Source organism: Salminus brasiliensis, chromosome 2 (assembly GCF_030463535.1).
Source record: "Salminus brasiliensis chromosome 2, fSalBra1.hap2, whole genome shotgun sequence".
In the NCBI taxonomy this organism is placed as follows: domain Eukaryota; kingdom Metazoa; phylum Chordata; class Actinopteri; order Characiformes; family Bryconidae; genus Salminus; species Salminus brasiliensis.
The window spans coordinates 23006879-23023173 of NC_132879.1; the positions used below are offsets into that span (position 1 = coordinate 23006879).

The window sequence follows — 16295 nt, forward strand, 5'->3', positions numbered from 1 at the left end:
TGCCTCCGCCACACTGTACTGCACCAAGCTCCAATTGCCACTCCTCTTCCACTCCCTTCTTTGATGAAAGATCCTTGGGCCAGCCACAGTTCTGAGTGTAATTTTCAGTGGCGGTTTTTACTTTTGTCAGAGGAAAAATATTGGAAACTGTGGCTCAATAAGTCCAGCATGCAGCGTGATTGACCAGAGTGGTTTTGGTAAAGTTTAGCCGTGTCAAATAGCAAAATGAGGGAGAAGCAATGCACAGCACCAAGAGGGTATACTATGATTCTACAGGAAACTATGAATGTTAACTGGGTGTGTCTGACACACTAGACCACCTTAGTGTTTGTTTAAAGGTCATTATTAACCCATAACACACCAACGCTAAAAAGAAAAGGGGGGAGGAAAATCACTTCATAATAAGGGGTTTCAAACTTGCTATTGGAACCTGAGAGGGGAACAGCTCTCAAACCAACAATTTACACACTCGTTACGTCAGTGCTTGAAATAGGTTTCAGCTTTAAATCAGCATGTCTTCACCATAATGCAGTGGTCATGCAAAAACCTTGTAATAAAACCTTCTAAACCTTCAATGGATGTCTGTGTAAAAGGATTTTATTCCAGGTCATTTTAGAGCATTTCTATTGACCCGTTCATAAATTTTCACACAATGTAAAGAACAGCCAGATTCACATTAATCACATTAAAGTGGAAAAATGGAAATCTGTTTTTGTAGGACAGCAACTACAAGCAAGTCTTTTGATTTTGATTATACTGATTATAGTCAATATGTACACAAAGCAAACATGCTTACACTGTTCAAGAGTTTAGAAACACAGGTTATATTAAGAATAAATTTATTACTTCTCATTTTACAAATAAAAATAATACAAAAAACATATTTAGTAAAAAACTAAAGTTAAACTAGCTTAAGTACATTACAGAACGTCCAACTTCGAACATCATTAAACCACTATTAAAGAAATGAATGTAAAACAGTTATAAGGATCTATTCTTTGCAGTACTTACATCTATTTTCAGAAAATCTCTTTTTACTACTCAAGTCCACATGAGAACTCCTTATCCTCGAACTTTAGCTCCTCATACACTAATGTACCTTGATCCTTCCTTGAATAGTCCCACTCTAACGTCAGCACTTCCTGACACCACAGACTTCTACCTTCATGTTCGGGACATCATAAGTCCTTGTCCTAGCCTTGTTCACTGCTCATCTGATTTGATTTGCATGTCCTTCTTCTGTTTATTCTTCACCTTCTCTGCCCATTTGTTTGGTTTGAATTTTTTGCTCTTATTTTTTTTCTTCTGATTTTGACCAGGCGCTGCTGCACACTGCTGGGTCCCTTGTGTGGGTCTAGTTGGCGTGTTGGCTCCTTTATTCCCTCCTGCCTGTTGGAATACACATATTGCAAGACAGAGAGTTAGGAAAGAGTCAGATATCTGACTTATCTGAGAAATTAGCAGAATGGTTCACACATTCACATGGTTTCTGAATTAAAGCCACCATCGGCTATTTATGTTACATAAGTTTGTGGGAAAGGAATCCTAGGTCATAGTGAGCTGATGTGCAGCAGATAGATTTGGTCCGCTGGTTTAACACAAAGTTAAAGGTTGTTTAGGTTCCACGTCTCAAATGTGTGAGGTAATACTTGAAAAAGATAAACTCAGTCATCAGATACCAGAAATCACCTCCATTTTCCATGTTTTAATATAGAGTGTTACCTGAGGAAATACACTAACCATGGTTTTTGTGGTGATTAAGGGGCTGAGCAGTACACAAGTTTCTGGTCTGGCAAGCTTTAAGTACTGTGTAAACTGCAGAATACAGAGGGAAGGTGTGGCTGCTGTCTTTAGGGCATGTAGCGACAAAGACCACCACTGCTAGACATTTATGGAAGTAAAGGAATGCTCTGACTTCTCCACAGGCTCTTACTTGTGATCATTAACTAGACCGGGCTTCTCCCACTCCTCAAGCAGTAGCCAGTCCTTCTTTTGTTAAGAAATTATCCACAAAAGGTTCGCCACATTGTTGCATACAGAGAGGTTCAGCTCACTTCACTCAAATAGTGGAAAAAGTTTCAACATGTTATTTCTGGCAAGTGAATGGAATGAACAACCTGGCAGCCCTGATAACACAACTGGACATTAGTGTGGGTGGACAAGTATGCTTGGAAAATGGCAACACCTCAGGGAAGACTGTTTATCTTGGCTATCTGTGCAGGGCTGTGGCTCTTCTAAGCATTGTTAGATCATATCAGACTAACCCTAAAGAATAGAAACATGCAGCTAGATTCCTTACCAGTGAGGATTATTACATTAGATCTTTTGGAGAGGCGGTACTTGCATAAGTAAATGAACTCATGAGGTGCTTTGAAACCTCAAAATCAGCATTATTGAATCTAAACACCTAAGCAGCAGTTTCAGACCACTAGCAAAAATAATCCAATTTAATTACACATTGTATTCTTGTGGACAGTAAGTAACTGGATCTAATTCTTACCTTGTTTTGTGGATATGGACGTGGAGGGAAGGTGCAAGGTGGCCTGTTGTATTTCTGGTGGAAAGGCATTATATGAAAGGGGTCCAGGGGAACCCAGGGCACCTTGGCCTCCAGAGGAATAGGGGGACCACAGTGCACTGACTGAAGGTCGTAGATGCTACGACTAGTTTTATTTCCATCAATGGCTTTGAAGATGGTGACAAATGCCTCACCGGCTTTGTGGCCCAACAGGTACCTTCCCTCCTGTAAGCTGAAGAACAGAAAGAAAGAAGTGAGAGACACACACACAGTTTTTAAACCATATGAATACATTTCTTTCTTCGTTTCTGAGAGGGGAGAATGATATGCTGTTGGGTGGTGGCTTGTGAAACAAGAGACAGTGACTGGAAATAAAAGCAGCATTCTAATTGTGAAACACGCACATTTGCACAAACCCTGTTTGGCTGCTTGTTCTAGCATGGGAAATGACAACATACCCATGCATTCCTTCCAAAAAGGCAAGGCATGGTTCACACATTCACATGGTTTTTGAATTAGCGCCACCATCAGTCATTTATGTTATTTAAGTCTGTGGGAAAGGAATCCCAGATCATAGTGAGCTGATGTGCAGCAGATAGATTTGGTCCGTTGGTTTAACTCGAAGCAAAAGATTGTTTAGGTTTAGTGTCTCAAACGTGTGAGGTAATACTTGAAAAAGATAAACTTAGTTATCAGATATCAGAAATCACCTCCATTTTCCATGTTTTAATATAGAGTGTTACCTGAGAATATACACTAACCTGATTAGTTTTTGTGGTGATTAAGGGGCTGAGCAGTACACAAGTTTCTGGCCTTTAAGTACTATGCAAACTGTATACCACAGGGGGAAGGTGTGGCTACAAGACAAGCATGCCTGCCAGTGGGTGAACAGCAAAGCAGAGTATTCAACATCACTCAACATCTGATTGAAAAGCCTGCTGGACCTGAACACATCCCTCTACTACAGGGTCCTGGATTTCCTGACAGAGACCTCAATCTCCAGCACCACTATGCTGAGCAACACTATGCTGAGCACCAGTGCCCCCTAGGGCTTTGTGCTTAGTACACTCAGACCTCATCAGCATGAGCAACGAGTCAGCATACAGAGAGGAGGTGCAGAACCAATGACCTGAGCACCTCAACTGACCCCAGTAGTATGTCTCTACTTCCTGAAGAAAGTTCATCTACCCCCTCCCATCCTCACAATGTTCTAAAGGGAATTTTGAGAGCATCCTGAGCAGCTGCATAACTTTCTGGTTTTGGAATTGCAAGGTCTCTGACCGCAAGACCCCACAACTAATATTCAGGACAGCTGAGAAGCTGGGTCTGTCTTCCCTTCCACCATGGACACCATCATTTACATCATGCACTGCGTTCACAAAGCCACCAGCATTGTGGATGATCCCACACACCTCTCACATAGACTCTTCTCACTGCTGCACATACACAGCTCTACTGATGCGCCCACCATGTGCCTACTTGCACACCTATCAGGTTACTTGCTGCTAAATACTGTATACATAACAACTGCTGTGTTCACATATGTTATAAGCTGACTGTGTATAGCTAGGTACTAGCATGTTACATACCTCTGCAATTAAAAAAGGGTTACTGCAAAAGCAAACTGTGCTGCTCAACTTTTCATAAGGGAGAAGAAGGCAGGTGTAAACCCTCGGCCACGGTGGTGTCGTAACATGGCAACAAAGGGGCTGGGTAAAGCTGGATCTGACCAAATATTCAAATGACTAAATCCAAGTTTAAACCTGTCAGAAAAAGCTTGAGAAAAAAAAAAGTGCAAACTCACCTCGTGATTTTTTTCAGTATGTGGTGGAGAGTATTCAAGCACCTGGCTGGCCTGCAAAACAGTAGAGCAGACAAAAGTGCATTACAATGCTAAGCACAACTACATTTGTGAAACCTAAACACCATCTGGGAACACTAATTGAAACACAATGAAACAGTCAGAACAAAGTATCAAGTAATCATCAGCTCATTAAAGTATGCACTAGAGTATTCTTAATCTGTGCAAGTGTTTAATATAGTTAACAGAGGGGTCAAAGGAGGACACGCAATGAAACGGTCTGCATACTTGAAATCACAGGAGGTGCTCTGGATCCAGTCAGCCGAGAGCTCTTGCAGCTGCACTACCTTTGATGTGTGTGCACTGATGCGACCTACACACAGACACAAACACACACAAAACAAGAAAAGCATTCATATTACACTATGACAGAGCTCTGATTAGCATGAATAGCAATATTTTAAGTTTATCGTAGAGGTTCTACTCTACTGTGTGGCCCAGAATTTTGTGTGTTGAGTGTGTGAGCCAATCAACTTCCAATCAACAATCAATTAAACACCAATTTACAAAAACACCGTCTGGTTACACTTGTTTTTCCCCATTTAAAAACTGCCTGGAATAAATGGAAGATTTCTAAGCGGATTTAATCTTCACAATACATCAAATTTTAGCTGGGGCATTAAGAATAGCAAGAATTATCTTAACAGCAACTAAAGCAGCACAGAGCCTATCCAGTATGAACTTTCTTCATTTGCATCATGTAGCTGCGGGGCTTATCCACTCTCTAATACAAGCACAGGTATTGCCCACACCTCCTTAACTTCAGTACAGATTAGCATGTACATTTCCAATAAGGCTTATAATAACAAACCGTTTAGTCAAAGTGAAACAAATAGGGTAGAACCAAGATGCAGTCAGATCCAAATGATCTTTCCAGACACTGAACCTCACAGAGTCAACACAAGGATTGAGACTTATCTGCCTGACAGGACAGAGTCTACTCCAACAAAGAGAGCACAGAGCTTTCAGCATTCACATACCAGGGAACAAGTCTTTATCAAGCAGTGCCAAAATATGCACCAGCATGTCAGTGTGAATTAAAAACACGGCCATGCAGGCTCTTCTGCATGGCACGGCCCTGTCTTAAAAGAAAAGAACAGAACATGCCAAGACGATGATGTCCTTTCATTTCAACTGTATCTCGATTTTTACCTCGAATTTAGACATATCCAATTCACATTTGGACTTCCTTAATCACACAATGCTACCAGTGCTGGGAGGGTGAAGGCTAGCCTGCGCAGTAAGACACAAAGTAAGCTACTAGACTCCTATACTTCCTGTAGCATCAAAGGGGAATGAACTATCGATCTTTTGATGACCAATGCGTTTTTTTATTTTTAAATTAATCAGCTAATCTTACATGTTAATATTTCTATCTTTACTAGTTTGATAGAACAGAAACTGACCAGCTAATCAGCTAGAGATCATGCTTTTGGTGATCGTCGGCCTCATAACCAATAACCAATGAGGAGGACAGCGAGTACAGAGAACTTCTTCAGGACTTTGTGGACTAGTGTCTGCAGAACCATCTGCAGATAAACGCAGGAAAGACCAAAGAACTGGTGGTGGATTTCTGCAGGTGCAGACAACCCCCTCAATCAGTGAACATCCAGGGTATGAACATCGAGAAATACAACAAACTGGACTGGTCAGTTAACACTGCTGCACTCTTCAAGAAAGGCCAGAGCAGACTCTACCTACTGAGGAGACTGAGGTCCTTTGGAGTGCAGGGAGCACTCCTGAGGACTTTCTTCGATACAGTGGTGGCATCTGCCATCTTTTATGGAGTGGTCTGCTGGGGCAGTAGCATCTCAATAGCAGATAAGAACAGACTAAACAAACTCATAAAGAGGGCCGGTTCTGTCCTGGGGTGCTTCTTAGACCCAGTGCAGGTGGTGGGAGACAGGAGGATGACAGCCAAGCTGGCATCCATGCTCAGACACACACAACCCAGTTAAACATGAGTTAGTTACATAGGAGTCAAGAGGCACTTCATATCAAAATGCATTCCTTCCTTCAACTGAGGGAATTATCTGAAGAAATGCATTAAAGCAATTGGTTATAAAAGAGAGAAACAGAGCAGGCCTCCCCTGCATTCCTTCAGGATTGCACAGTTATTGAGAGGAGTACTGTACTGAACATGGGCCAATAAATAATAATATAAAAAAGAATAATAATAATAAAAGAAAATGTTAAAATGGAAAACACTAAATGAACCTCATTTCCTGTTATTTTGTTTTCCTGCTTTAAACAGTAGTCAGTACATTCTCACTTTTATTACAGCCTAAGGTGAAATTCAGTAACTACTGTAAAACCAATGCAAGCTGAAGTTCTAGGAGTGAAGGAACACTACTGTAGTATATAAACTAAAGACTAAAAGAGTTAAACTACGAGTTAGACTAAACCGCTCAAACTGATAAACTGGTCTGAGCACTAAAACACAATTGCAGTCGGAAGACGTCAGTTAACGTCCACATGTCACACAGTGACGGTTTCTGTTGAGTCTGGAAGTGTTCAACCCTTTTATTCACTTAAAGAAGAAATATAAAATGCAGAACATGGAGCACACTTTCTAATTGTTCAGTGCATGTGGCTAAAAGTACTGTAAATAAACAGACCGTTCCTTTCTGGAAATCTGTATTCTGTCTGGTTAACATTTACATTACTGTGTAAGGTTCTCTTACAAAAGGAACAGAACAGTCCGATTAAAACAAGCTGTACTCGGTCTGTGACATTATTTTGTCACTGAATAGAAGCACTCAACTTCAGTAACTTTATTAATGCAAACTAGACACATCTGACACTTATTTATTTAGAAAATACTGCAACACCAAATTGTATTCATTTAATAAATTCTTGTTTTTAACAGAATTGTAGTAAATGTTATACACTTATAATAAAGCTCCAGCATTACCAAAGGTTATACTTGTTGAGCATTTTAGCTGTTTGATTTAGCGGATTATTTTCAAAAATGGTAATGCAAAGTGATCTCAGTAACCTTCACAGCTCACTGTTAGTTAAGGCCAAAAACAGAACCTTGTCAAGAATCCTTAAAGCTGTTTCACAGGTCAGGCAGTCTTTTCTGTTCTAGTCTAGACTAAGCCTGTTGTTCCACACATGTAAAGCAAAACTAGTGACAGGCTGGTGACAAGATAATGAATGAATTTAAAGCCCCTTTCTTTGTTTTTTGTCAAAGGTGTTAGAATCGTTAAATTTGCCCTCCCATAGAGGGAGGAGGTTCCTTTTTTTCTTGTTCAAAAAGGAGCAAGAAGTTTCCTGGGAGGAGGAAAAAAAAGAACTGTAACAGAGTGGACAGAATTTTAGAAACAGCTAGGCCTGACAGTGTGTAGAAGAACAGCCTGATCTGTGTGGATGGTGTATATGGTTCAGTTTTAGATCATCAGAGAAAAGAAAAAGTGCAAGTTTTTTAAATTACAGTGTGCTGAAGGAACTACAAGCTAAACAACATTTAGCTACATGACAACCAAAAGAGTGTGCTGACAGAGCGAGTGGGTTTCTTCCCCCTTTTGATTTGCCAGTCCAAAGTTAAAGTGGTGGGAGCCATGGCAACAGAGGCTCCAAACAGACACAAAAACTATGTGAATCATGTGAGAGGCTTGTGGGAGCTGTGGGAGGAGTAGCTTCCTCTAAACAGTGACTCCACCTCTGCCCTGGTCTGACTCACACAGGACACGACTCGGGACTCACTGGAGCTGCTCTAAGCAGACTTTAGCTAAACATGCACAATACCCCTTTTTCATGATACACCCCCTCCCTCCTGTACAAGCTGGAATGAGCACACAGTGCTGAGCAGTTGCTATGGAAAACAATGGACTATGGATGATGTATCTGCGTGTTTACTCGGATAGTTCCACACGGCTTATTGTGCCAGACACCATTCCAGACTGTCATTACGGTCAACTTACAGGTCACAACAGAACAAAAGCTACTGCCTATTAACCTAAAGTCTATTCTTAAGGTCTGATGATAGATGAAGGTGTGCAAAGCTTGCAGTGAAAGCTCAGCTGTAGCTGTGAAAAACACCATACCTATGAAAGAGGCTGTGCTGGAGTGAAGGAGCTGCTCGCCCCAGAGAAGACATGCCTCAGTGTGGGTCAGGCTCTCAGCTCCGTAACACAACTGGTACTCCAGCTTAGGCAGCACGTGCACTGGAACAGCCTGCACCAACAGAGTCCAACACAGATTACACTGTTATTCCCCACACAGATCAGTGATGATGTAATCTGCTGTTTAGTTCAACACGGCTCTCTTCTCACTAAAGCTTGATTGAACCTGCTCAATAAACCTACACTCAAGTACTTAATGAGCTATTATATTACACTAGACAGCACTGCTGCGCTAGAGAGTGAGAGCTCTTAAACAATACAGTGAGTCACATAATACTGCACATAATCAGTTACTGCCATGTGAGCTACCTGTCAAGTTTCTGAATGTGTGTGACCTAGTGAGTAGAAATACTAGCGTCTGCAAATATGCTTATATGACCTAATAGCAGGATCTAGGATAAAGCCCTGCACTGGAAAGTAGGAGCATGTTTACACAAAGTGAGAGGAGGATACAGGGCTACAGATTAAGTAATGGATTGGCCAAAAGTCAAAATGCCTCCTAGTCCAAATACAGTTTATTAGACGTTTACATAGGTGCCTTACTTATAGCATTACTTTACTTACTGTTTCTGACACACAGTGAAACAGTGTCGTCTACAAAAATAGGACAGATATTACATGCGTGTAGTCTGTGTCATGCCATGTCTCTTTATTGACATAACCTGAACCTGGCAGTTGTTCTTAACACTATAAGACAAAAGGACTAACATAAATGCTCCAAATGCTGACCTTTTTCCCCTATATACAAAGTGTACAAGGATACAAGGTTTTTCAGCGACAGCGTCTATTTAAGCTATATTTTAGCTATTCTTTTTATGGCTGTTATGCTACACATGCTTATTTATGTAATAAAAGAGTGTGTCTCAGCACACAAGCAAGTCAGGTTGTAAAAGTTAACAACTTTTACCAAGTAAACATGTGCAAGTGTGCAATAATTTAGTAATTTAATAATTAAATGCATACAATTTGCCCTGGTGACTGTAAGCTTCATTATAACCAACGTTAGCTACATTAGTCTTGTAGATCCAGGGCAGAGCTACTAAAAATCAGCTACATGTCAGAGAGTCACAAACAGTGTGAGGCCCTGAGCCCGCTCACCCTAAAGGTGCTTTGGTCGTGCCTGGGGTGGGCGATGTCCACAGTGCTGCGCACCATCAGCAGCATGTCCATTAGGCTGTAGAGCTTATAAATCACACTGGCCTCTTTTGGAGCCTCATAGTCTCGCTCGTCCTCCGCACTCACCAGCAGCTCCTCTTTCAACAGCCCTGCCAAGGACACAAACAAAACGCACTTCAAACACCCGCTTTTAAAGCAGCTCAAACACACTAACTGAAACTGCTTCAGTGCTGGAAAACAGCAAAGCCGCTTTTCAAGAAGATGGCAGTCCAAGGCTCTTCAAAATATTACCAGCAGATAAATGTATTATTGTTGTTATTTGTAAGGGGTTCTAAAGGAGATGCAGTAATGCAAGCAAGTATAGTGTATTCCTGTCCCTGTGAAGTCTGCCTAACTGAAAACTATGATTACTCCATGAGAAATTGCATGCTGGTAAATATTTGTTTGTGTGACAGAGAGGGTATGAAATCCCTTTTTCCCTTTTTTATATCAACACCAAAATCTTGAGCAACAGCGATTCTGATCTGTGATTTATTTTAAACACTTAAATCACTTAAAATAAACATCCAGAACTACTCAGGTACATTGCATGAATCTCATATTCCATGCAAATTGCTCAGAAACATTACAGATATATTTTGTCTATATAGTGTATATTTGTACAGTAATGCAAAAGTATTGGGACACCTGCTCATTTATTGTTTTTTTTTTTTCTGAAATCAATGTTATTAAAGAGTATTAGAGTTTATGCTGCTTTTGCTGGAGTACCAAACTTACTATCGCTTACATTCTCATACTTTCCAGAAAATGCTTCCTACTTTCAGAGCATTGCTGTGAAGAAGGCTGTGAAGAATTGCATTAAGCGACTAGAGAGTTAGTGAGGTCAGGAGGTTTCATGATCACCACCCCATCTCATTCCAAAAATTTTGAATGGAGCACCATCATTCCAGAGAACACAGTTGCACTGCTCCACAGCTCAATACCCCTCTAGTCAACGCCTGGCATTAGGCATGGTGCCTATAGGTTCATGTTTAACTGCCCCAGAGAGTCCTATTCTATAGACACAATACTTTTCTACAGGGACTAGACAAGCTGTTTGTGTATTTGCACATCTGTGTCAGCAATGGGTGCCACCTAAAGTAGCTGAATGCATTCATTAGAAGAAGTGTCCACAAACAAAATTGTATATGTTAGTATTTGTATCTTAGTATTTATTTACTTTTTTGAGTATTTGTGGGTCTACTACTTATTTTCTAAAAAAGATTTTTACTTCAAAAGTAACACAGAACAGCAAGATATCCTACATAACATACATATAAAAACAGCTTGTCAACACAGTTTAAAGGGTCTTATAATGAGTTATAATCTGAGTTATAATATCTACATTTTTGAATATCTGCCTGCAAACATGGTTAAAATACTCATCTCGTTTGGCTAGATTATCAATGTTTCAGGGCCAGCATAGATAAACAGTAACCAAGAAATAAACTAGAGTTAATTTGATGGAGTTCATTACATGAATGTTAACAAATGTTAGCTGGCTAGATCAGACTTGCGATTACGTGTGAAGTGTAAAATATTCAGGTTGTCCAAGACACACAATGACCCTGGAAGAAAAACTGGTTATGAATACTAACTTTTCTTTTGTGTTGGGGACTGAAGGATGGCAGGAGCTACAGCTTCTTCACCCAGGCCTTCTTTAGAGTCCAAGTAGGAGGAGACACAAGGCTTAACTAGAGGCTGATGGTGACTGTTCACCTTGGGCTCTGGAGGTCTACAGTCCGCTTGTGCTTTTGTAGGCTCCTGGCCCTTACCGGCAGTGGATTTCAGCATGGCATTCTGCATTCGCAAGATGTGTCCCAGTTGGTCACAGTCTCCAGAGACTCTGGGCCTTTTGACTCCTTTCTTAGATCCTTTGACAGGGCTGGTGGTGCTCAAAGGCACAGTGGAATCTGAGGTCTGCTCATGTAAAGAAGATAGGCCGTTGTCAGTGTTGTTTTCGGGGGCAGTTGGAACTGCCTGGGTCTTCTCTGCTCTGCATTTCAGCGGGGAGCCAGGGTGATCAATAACAAGGCGTTCCTCATCAGAATCCATAGTGTGGTCTGTACTGCTTTTTGAGCTGTGCCTTTTTCGCTTGGTTGGTGGGCAGTCTGCACTAGGGCACTCTTCTACAGTGGAACTACTGCTTAACTGGTCTTCTGAAACAGTGTCCTCAGCACTCTTGTCCTTTGAGCTGTCCTCTACATCAGTCTTGGCTGTTTCTTCTTGCAATTCGTCCTTTGACAATCTGGAGGGTGGTGAAGAAATGTCTTTAGGTGTGGAAGCTACTTCAGTCAGTACTTCAGTGGGTTTATCTGAGCCTAATTTAGGCTTAGATAATTGCAGTGTTTGATGTTTAGAGTGTGCTTCTGATTTATCATGTCCCTTTACTTTCTTACTAAGTTGGCTTGACTCCCCGAATGACTCCAGTTCTGTTACGTCGACTTCAAAATCGATGCCGGGCTCATCAAATGAAACAACTGCCCTAGAATGACTCTTTTCCTACAGCAAAAACAAAACCCTTATATTTATTCCCCATCATATCTCATGAGTAAGCACGCATGGAAAAACTACATTTACATGTAAATATATTTGATTTCACTGAAAAGAAGACTTACCTCTGAGGCAAAGTCTACTTTATTGGCATAGTCCTCTGATATGAGAAAAAACACAGGATTGGAGCCTGTCTTCTTGTATGCCAGTTTTACACTCGCCTCGTGAATCAGATGATTCCTCTCTCTCCAGGTCATCTGTGTCTTCAGCAGAGGAGGATCGATGTACACCATTTTACTCAGACTGCTACCTGTATAAGAATCATTTTAGCTGCAAATCACGGCTTTATCAATAATATTTCAACTTTTGTTCATTTGGTAGGAAAAGCAGGTGTCTACAATGGCATATAGTTAAAAGGTCCACTTTGCAGCTGATCTAGGATCAGGAACAACATTTCTCTTTTAGTAGTAAGGCAACTTCTGCCAGAGCTCATTAAAGGTAGCATTCTCAAACTCTCACCTTTTCCAGAGCTCTCCTTTACCCAGACTGGCATCTCCCATGGCTCTGTATACTCAGCACTGTTAAGGAGCTGAAGGAAGGCTTCCTTTGCTAGACATACATGAGGCTCATAGATAGCACCGAGTTTCTCTGCATTTGAGTCACTGCTGATTGCCTTCAGATTACAAACAGAGATGAATGTGAATGTTCTGTTGAGCATCAGATGGCTCAAGCCAAAATTGAGTCTACAGTACCCTCTAGTGGCGGTTTCACCAAAACTTGATTTACTTGATTTAGGTCACAATATAACTGCATATTATATTCAAAGCCATGCCACAGAGATAAACACTTACTGTGTGAAAATGTCTGGCCTTAGTAGATGGAGGAATCACAGCTGAAACAGAGTCATAATCTACTGAAAGCTGTGTTTGTTCTGGCAGCATCCGTTTTTCGACCATATCTATACTGCCCTAAATGAAAAGCATAAGAATCCAATAGAAATCAGATCAAAGTCACTAAATGGGTTTTAATTTGAAAAGCACATCTGAAGGCATTTACCATTGCAAGCAGTTGTTTCTCAAAGTTGAGGGAAATGTCTGAGACATATTTCCCCCCAGTCAGGCTGGTGATTTCCTGGATACTGTAAAGCTGTGGATAGTACTTCATATAGTCCAAGCTGGCTTTAAAATATTCCTGTGAGTCAGAAGTGGAAAGATGGTAAAATCAAGTGTGTTCAAGTGTTTAATACAGACAGAATGGTCTACAGAATGGCCCCATACCTCTAAATAGCGATTGGCTCCCTGAGGGACAAACTTGTAATTATCAGCGCATACTTTGGAAACATCCTGCAGATACTTCATAAAGTCTGCAACTTCTTTCGTCACAATTTCCATAACATTCTGGTGAATCATATATGAGAAAACAGGAATTAACATTTAGCATTTTACATTCCAGATGTTTGAATATTCTGGAGTTTACAAGTCAAAGCAAAAGCTATATAGTCAATAAAAGAGAATTTACTTGTGGAGCTGTGAGGTACTTTTTGGTCTTAAGTGAGCGCAGATATGTTGATCGTTGTTTGTGGCTGAGGGCTGTGTAGCAGGGATAAGGTACTTCCGGTTCAGGGAACCCTTTCCTTTTCTTATTTTCAGTGTCAGTCAGGTTATTCTTGCCTTCAGTAAGAGTGTCACTGCAGTCTGAAGCAGAGCCAGCAGAGCCATGGCTGTTTCTGGTACTGGTTTTTGGTGTGGCTGCATTGCTTTTTGTCACTTTTGGTTCCGAGGATGGACCAGCTGGCCTAATCATACTCTCTTCTTTCACATCAGGACTTCAAAGACAAAGTATTGCATGAATGTTTTAACACAAAATAAAAAGTAATTGAGTACAAAAATGAAGGTACTTAAACTGGTAAAACTGTAATAGAGTGCATGAACATACCTTTGTAACAAGGCCCACAGCTCTTGTACTGTGGGTGCCAGTGAGAATTTGTCGAAGGTGTCTTTAGAAAACAGGCCGGGGTCGCTGACCGGAGCATCATCCCTGTACAGAGAAGTGGATTAGAAACCTTGGACACCGGTTACCACTCTGACTGGACGGTGGAAAAGTGCCTTTGCTGATGAGAAGTACAAAATTAGTCCTATCAGCTAAAAAACTAACTATTTAGGTATCCCATACAGAACTGCAGTAGAACTGAAGTTGGTTTCATATGGTTTAGGTTGGGCATTAATGGTCAATGCGGTTGAAATGTTGGTAAAGTAAAGAGTAAAACAAGTTAGAGGAAAAGCAAGTTGGTTAAGCTAGATAAATTATCTTGCCCAATATAGGGTGTGTTTTCATTTGAGACGGACCAGCTGGTCTTATTCGCATGGCCAACTTGACTATGCTGGTCGTTAAGCTGGTCATACTGGTTGACTAGTCTGGTAAGGCTGTCCACTTCTGAAAACAACTGCTGTATTTTATGGAGCCTAAACTCTGCGATGACTAGAAGTCTTTCCACAGTGTCTTTTATTAGCTGACCGTATTAAGCTCGTCAGCTAGGCTATAACAGCTGACCACACAGACACTGCTTCCCTCTTTACTTTTGAGAACTCACTATCTCTTCTACGAGTAATGAAAGCGGAGCTACGCTACTTACCACTTCAACTCCATGGTTTTGATTTTATTCAGAAATAGCGGCGTCAACATCCACGACCATTCCCATGCTACAATCAAAACATTGCTGCGGTACAGAGAGTCCGTGTAGAAACAACGCATATAGTCCAGAGTTCCGCAAGAGTGAATTCAAGAGTGAGTCAGAGAGATGGAGAAATGTCTATCACGTTTTGAAATAGATATCGTCGCTGTCACGCAGAAACCTTGAATCTTTACAAGGACAACTTTACAGGAGAAGGCAAAAAAAATCTAAGTGGTAGAAGAAGTGCAGGTTCATGGAGAGCCTCACCACTTCTAAATGACTGAGAAACACCAGAGGGAGCCCACGAGCGAGGCCTAATGATAGGGGTGAGTGAAGCTAAACGGCTTAACGGTGTTAAAAATAGTTCATAACCACTTGTCCAGGAACTTCATTTAATGTTGGAAAGTATAATAATGTATTTCGCTAAAAAAAAAAAAAAAGCAAAGAAAACGTACCTGTATATTTTTTTTTCTATTTTGGGTAATAGAGGGTATGCACGTGACGTCACATGTAGCGGGAGTCCTTGCGGCCACGCCCACCGCGTGGCAAACGGTTCAGCGTGAGTGACACTAAACCGAGAAAGAGCTGCTGAGCGACTGACCGTACGAACCGATTCAGCAGGGATTTAGAGTCCTCCTTCTACAGACTGCCGAAAGCTAAAGAGAAGACAGACCAGTGGACTGCTAACGTGAAGTCCCGCTCTGAAAGCAGGCCCTCTGTAGTTGAGTATTTAGCGACAAGCTAAGTTCAAGTAGGGGAGAAAGCTAGAAAACCTGGATCGACCAGTCTACCAAACAGGGCCGGCCCAGGCCTTAATGGGGCCCTCCATACCACCACCTCAGCACCAGATGCGTCATCATACCATAGGCTACACTGTGTGTGTAGGGTACTCACTATCATTAGCATTATTTGTAATTAGCTTACAGCATACCTGGTCATTCTGGCTATTGTTTTTAACCTTACAGGGGTAGCAAACTCACAAACTCAAACATGTTCTAATTCATTTTCATAATTTTTAAAATACAGTGTGGCATATTCAATTTAAGTAACAACAGCAAATGTAAGTTAACCTGTTTAATTTCTCTTGTTTTTAAGTTTTGAATTTTCTGCCTGCTGAAGCGTCTGCTGAAGTGCCTGGGCCTGTACCGACCACCCAAGCGGCGCATATCTGCAGTTGCCCAGCAGTGGCTGCAGCCAACAGCAGGAATTGATTAAACTAGTATTGGTTTGCCAACTATGACCATATATTAATATAAAAATCTGTGTTTATCTGTGTAATACCATTTTGTTTTATTATTTAATGTTATTTTAAAAAAAAATTAATATATCTTTTCATCATGATATCTTGGTGCTCTTGGGGGCCCCCTGGTGGCGGTGGGGCTCTAAGCGGTGGCGTAATTGTAGTGTGCCTTGGGTCGGCTCTGCTACCAAATGTAACTTGAAACACTCCTGAAAGGCCTTTCACTCAAC

The 16295-nt window shown here is 41.2% G+C and overlaps 1 protein-coding gene across 3 annotated transcripts; it reads right to left on the reverse strand.

The window, feature by feature from the left end:
- Positions 1 to 9: 9 nt before the first annotated feature.
- ice2 (interactor of little elongator complex ELL subunit 2) lies at positions 10 to 14932 on the reverse strand. Of its 3 annotated transcripts, none has more exons than XR_011978500.1 (16): positions 14787 to 14932; positions 14090 to 14191; positions 13673 to 13979; positions 13432 to 13551; positions 13211 to 13345; positions 13006 to 13122; positions 12674 to 12827; positions 12280 to 12464; positions 11260 to 12163; positions 9605 to 9771; positions 8429 to 8558; positions 4608 to 4692; positions 4323 to 4373; positions 2501 to 2750; positions 1012 to 1389; positions 10 to 91 (listed from the first exon to the last, which is right to left on the reverse strand). XR_011978500.1 is itself a non-coding variant. In XM_072670828.1 (15 exons), the coding sequence occupies exons 1-15, from the start codon at positions 14903 to 14905 to the stop codon at positions 1204 to 1206; spliced, it is 3012 nt and encodes a 1003-aa protein (XP_072526929.1). In that variant the 5' UTR covers positions 14906 to 14932; the 3' UTR covers positions 504 to 1203. The 3 variants fall into 3 exon arrangements, 1 of the variants encoding a protein (XP_072526929.1); XR_011978499.1 differs by having other exon boundaries at positions 36 to 120; XM_072670828.1 differs by lacking the exon at positions 10 to 91 and having other exon boundaries at positions 504 to 1389.
- Positions 14933 to 16295: the final 1363 nt, after the last annotated feature.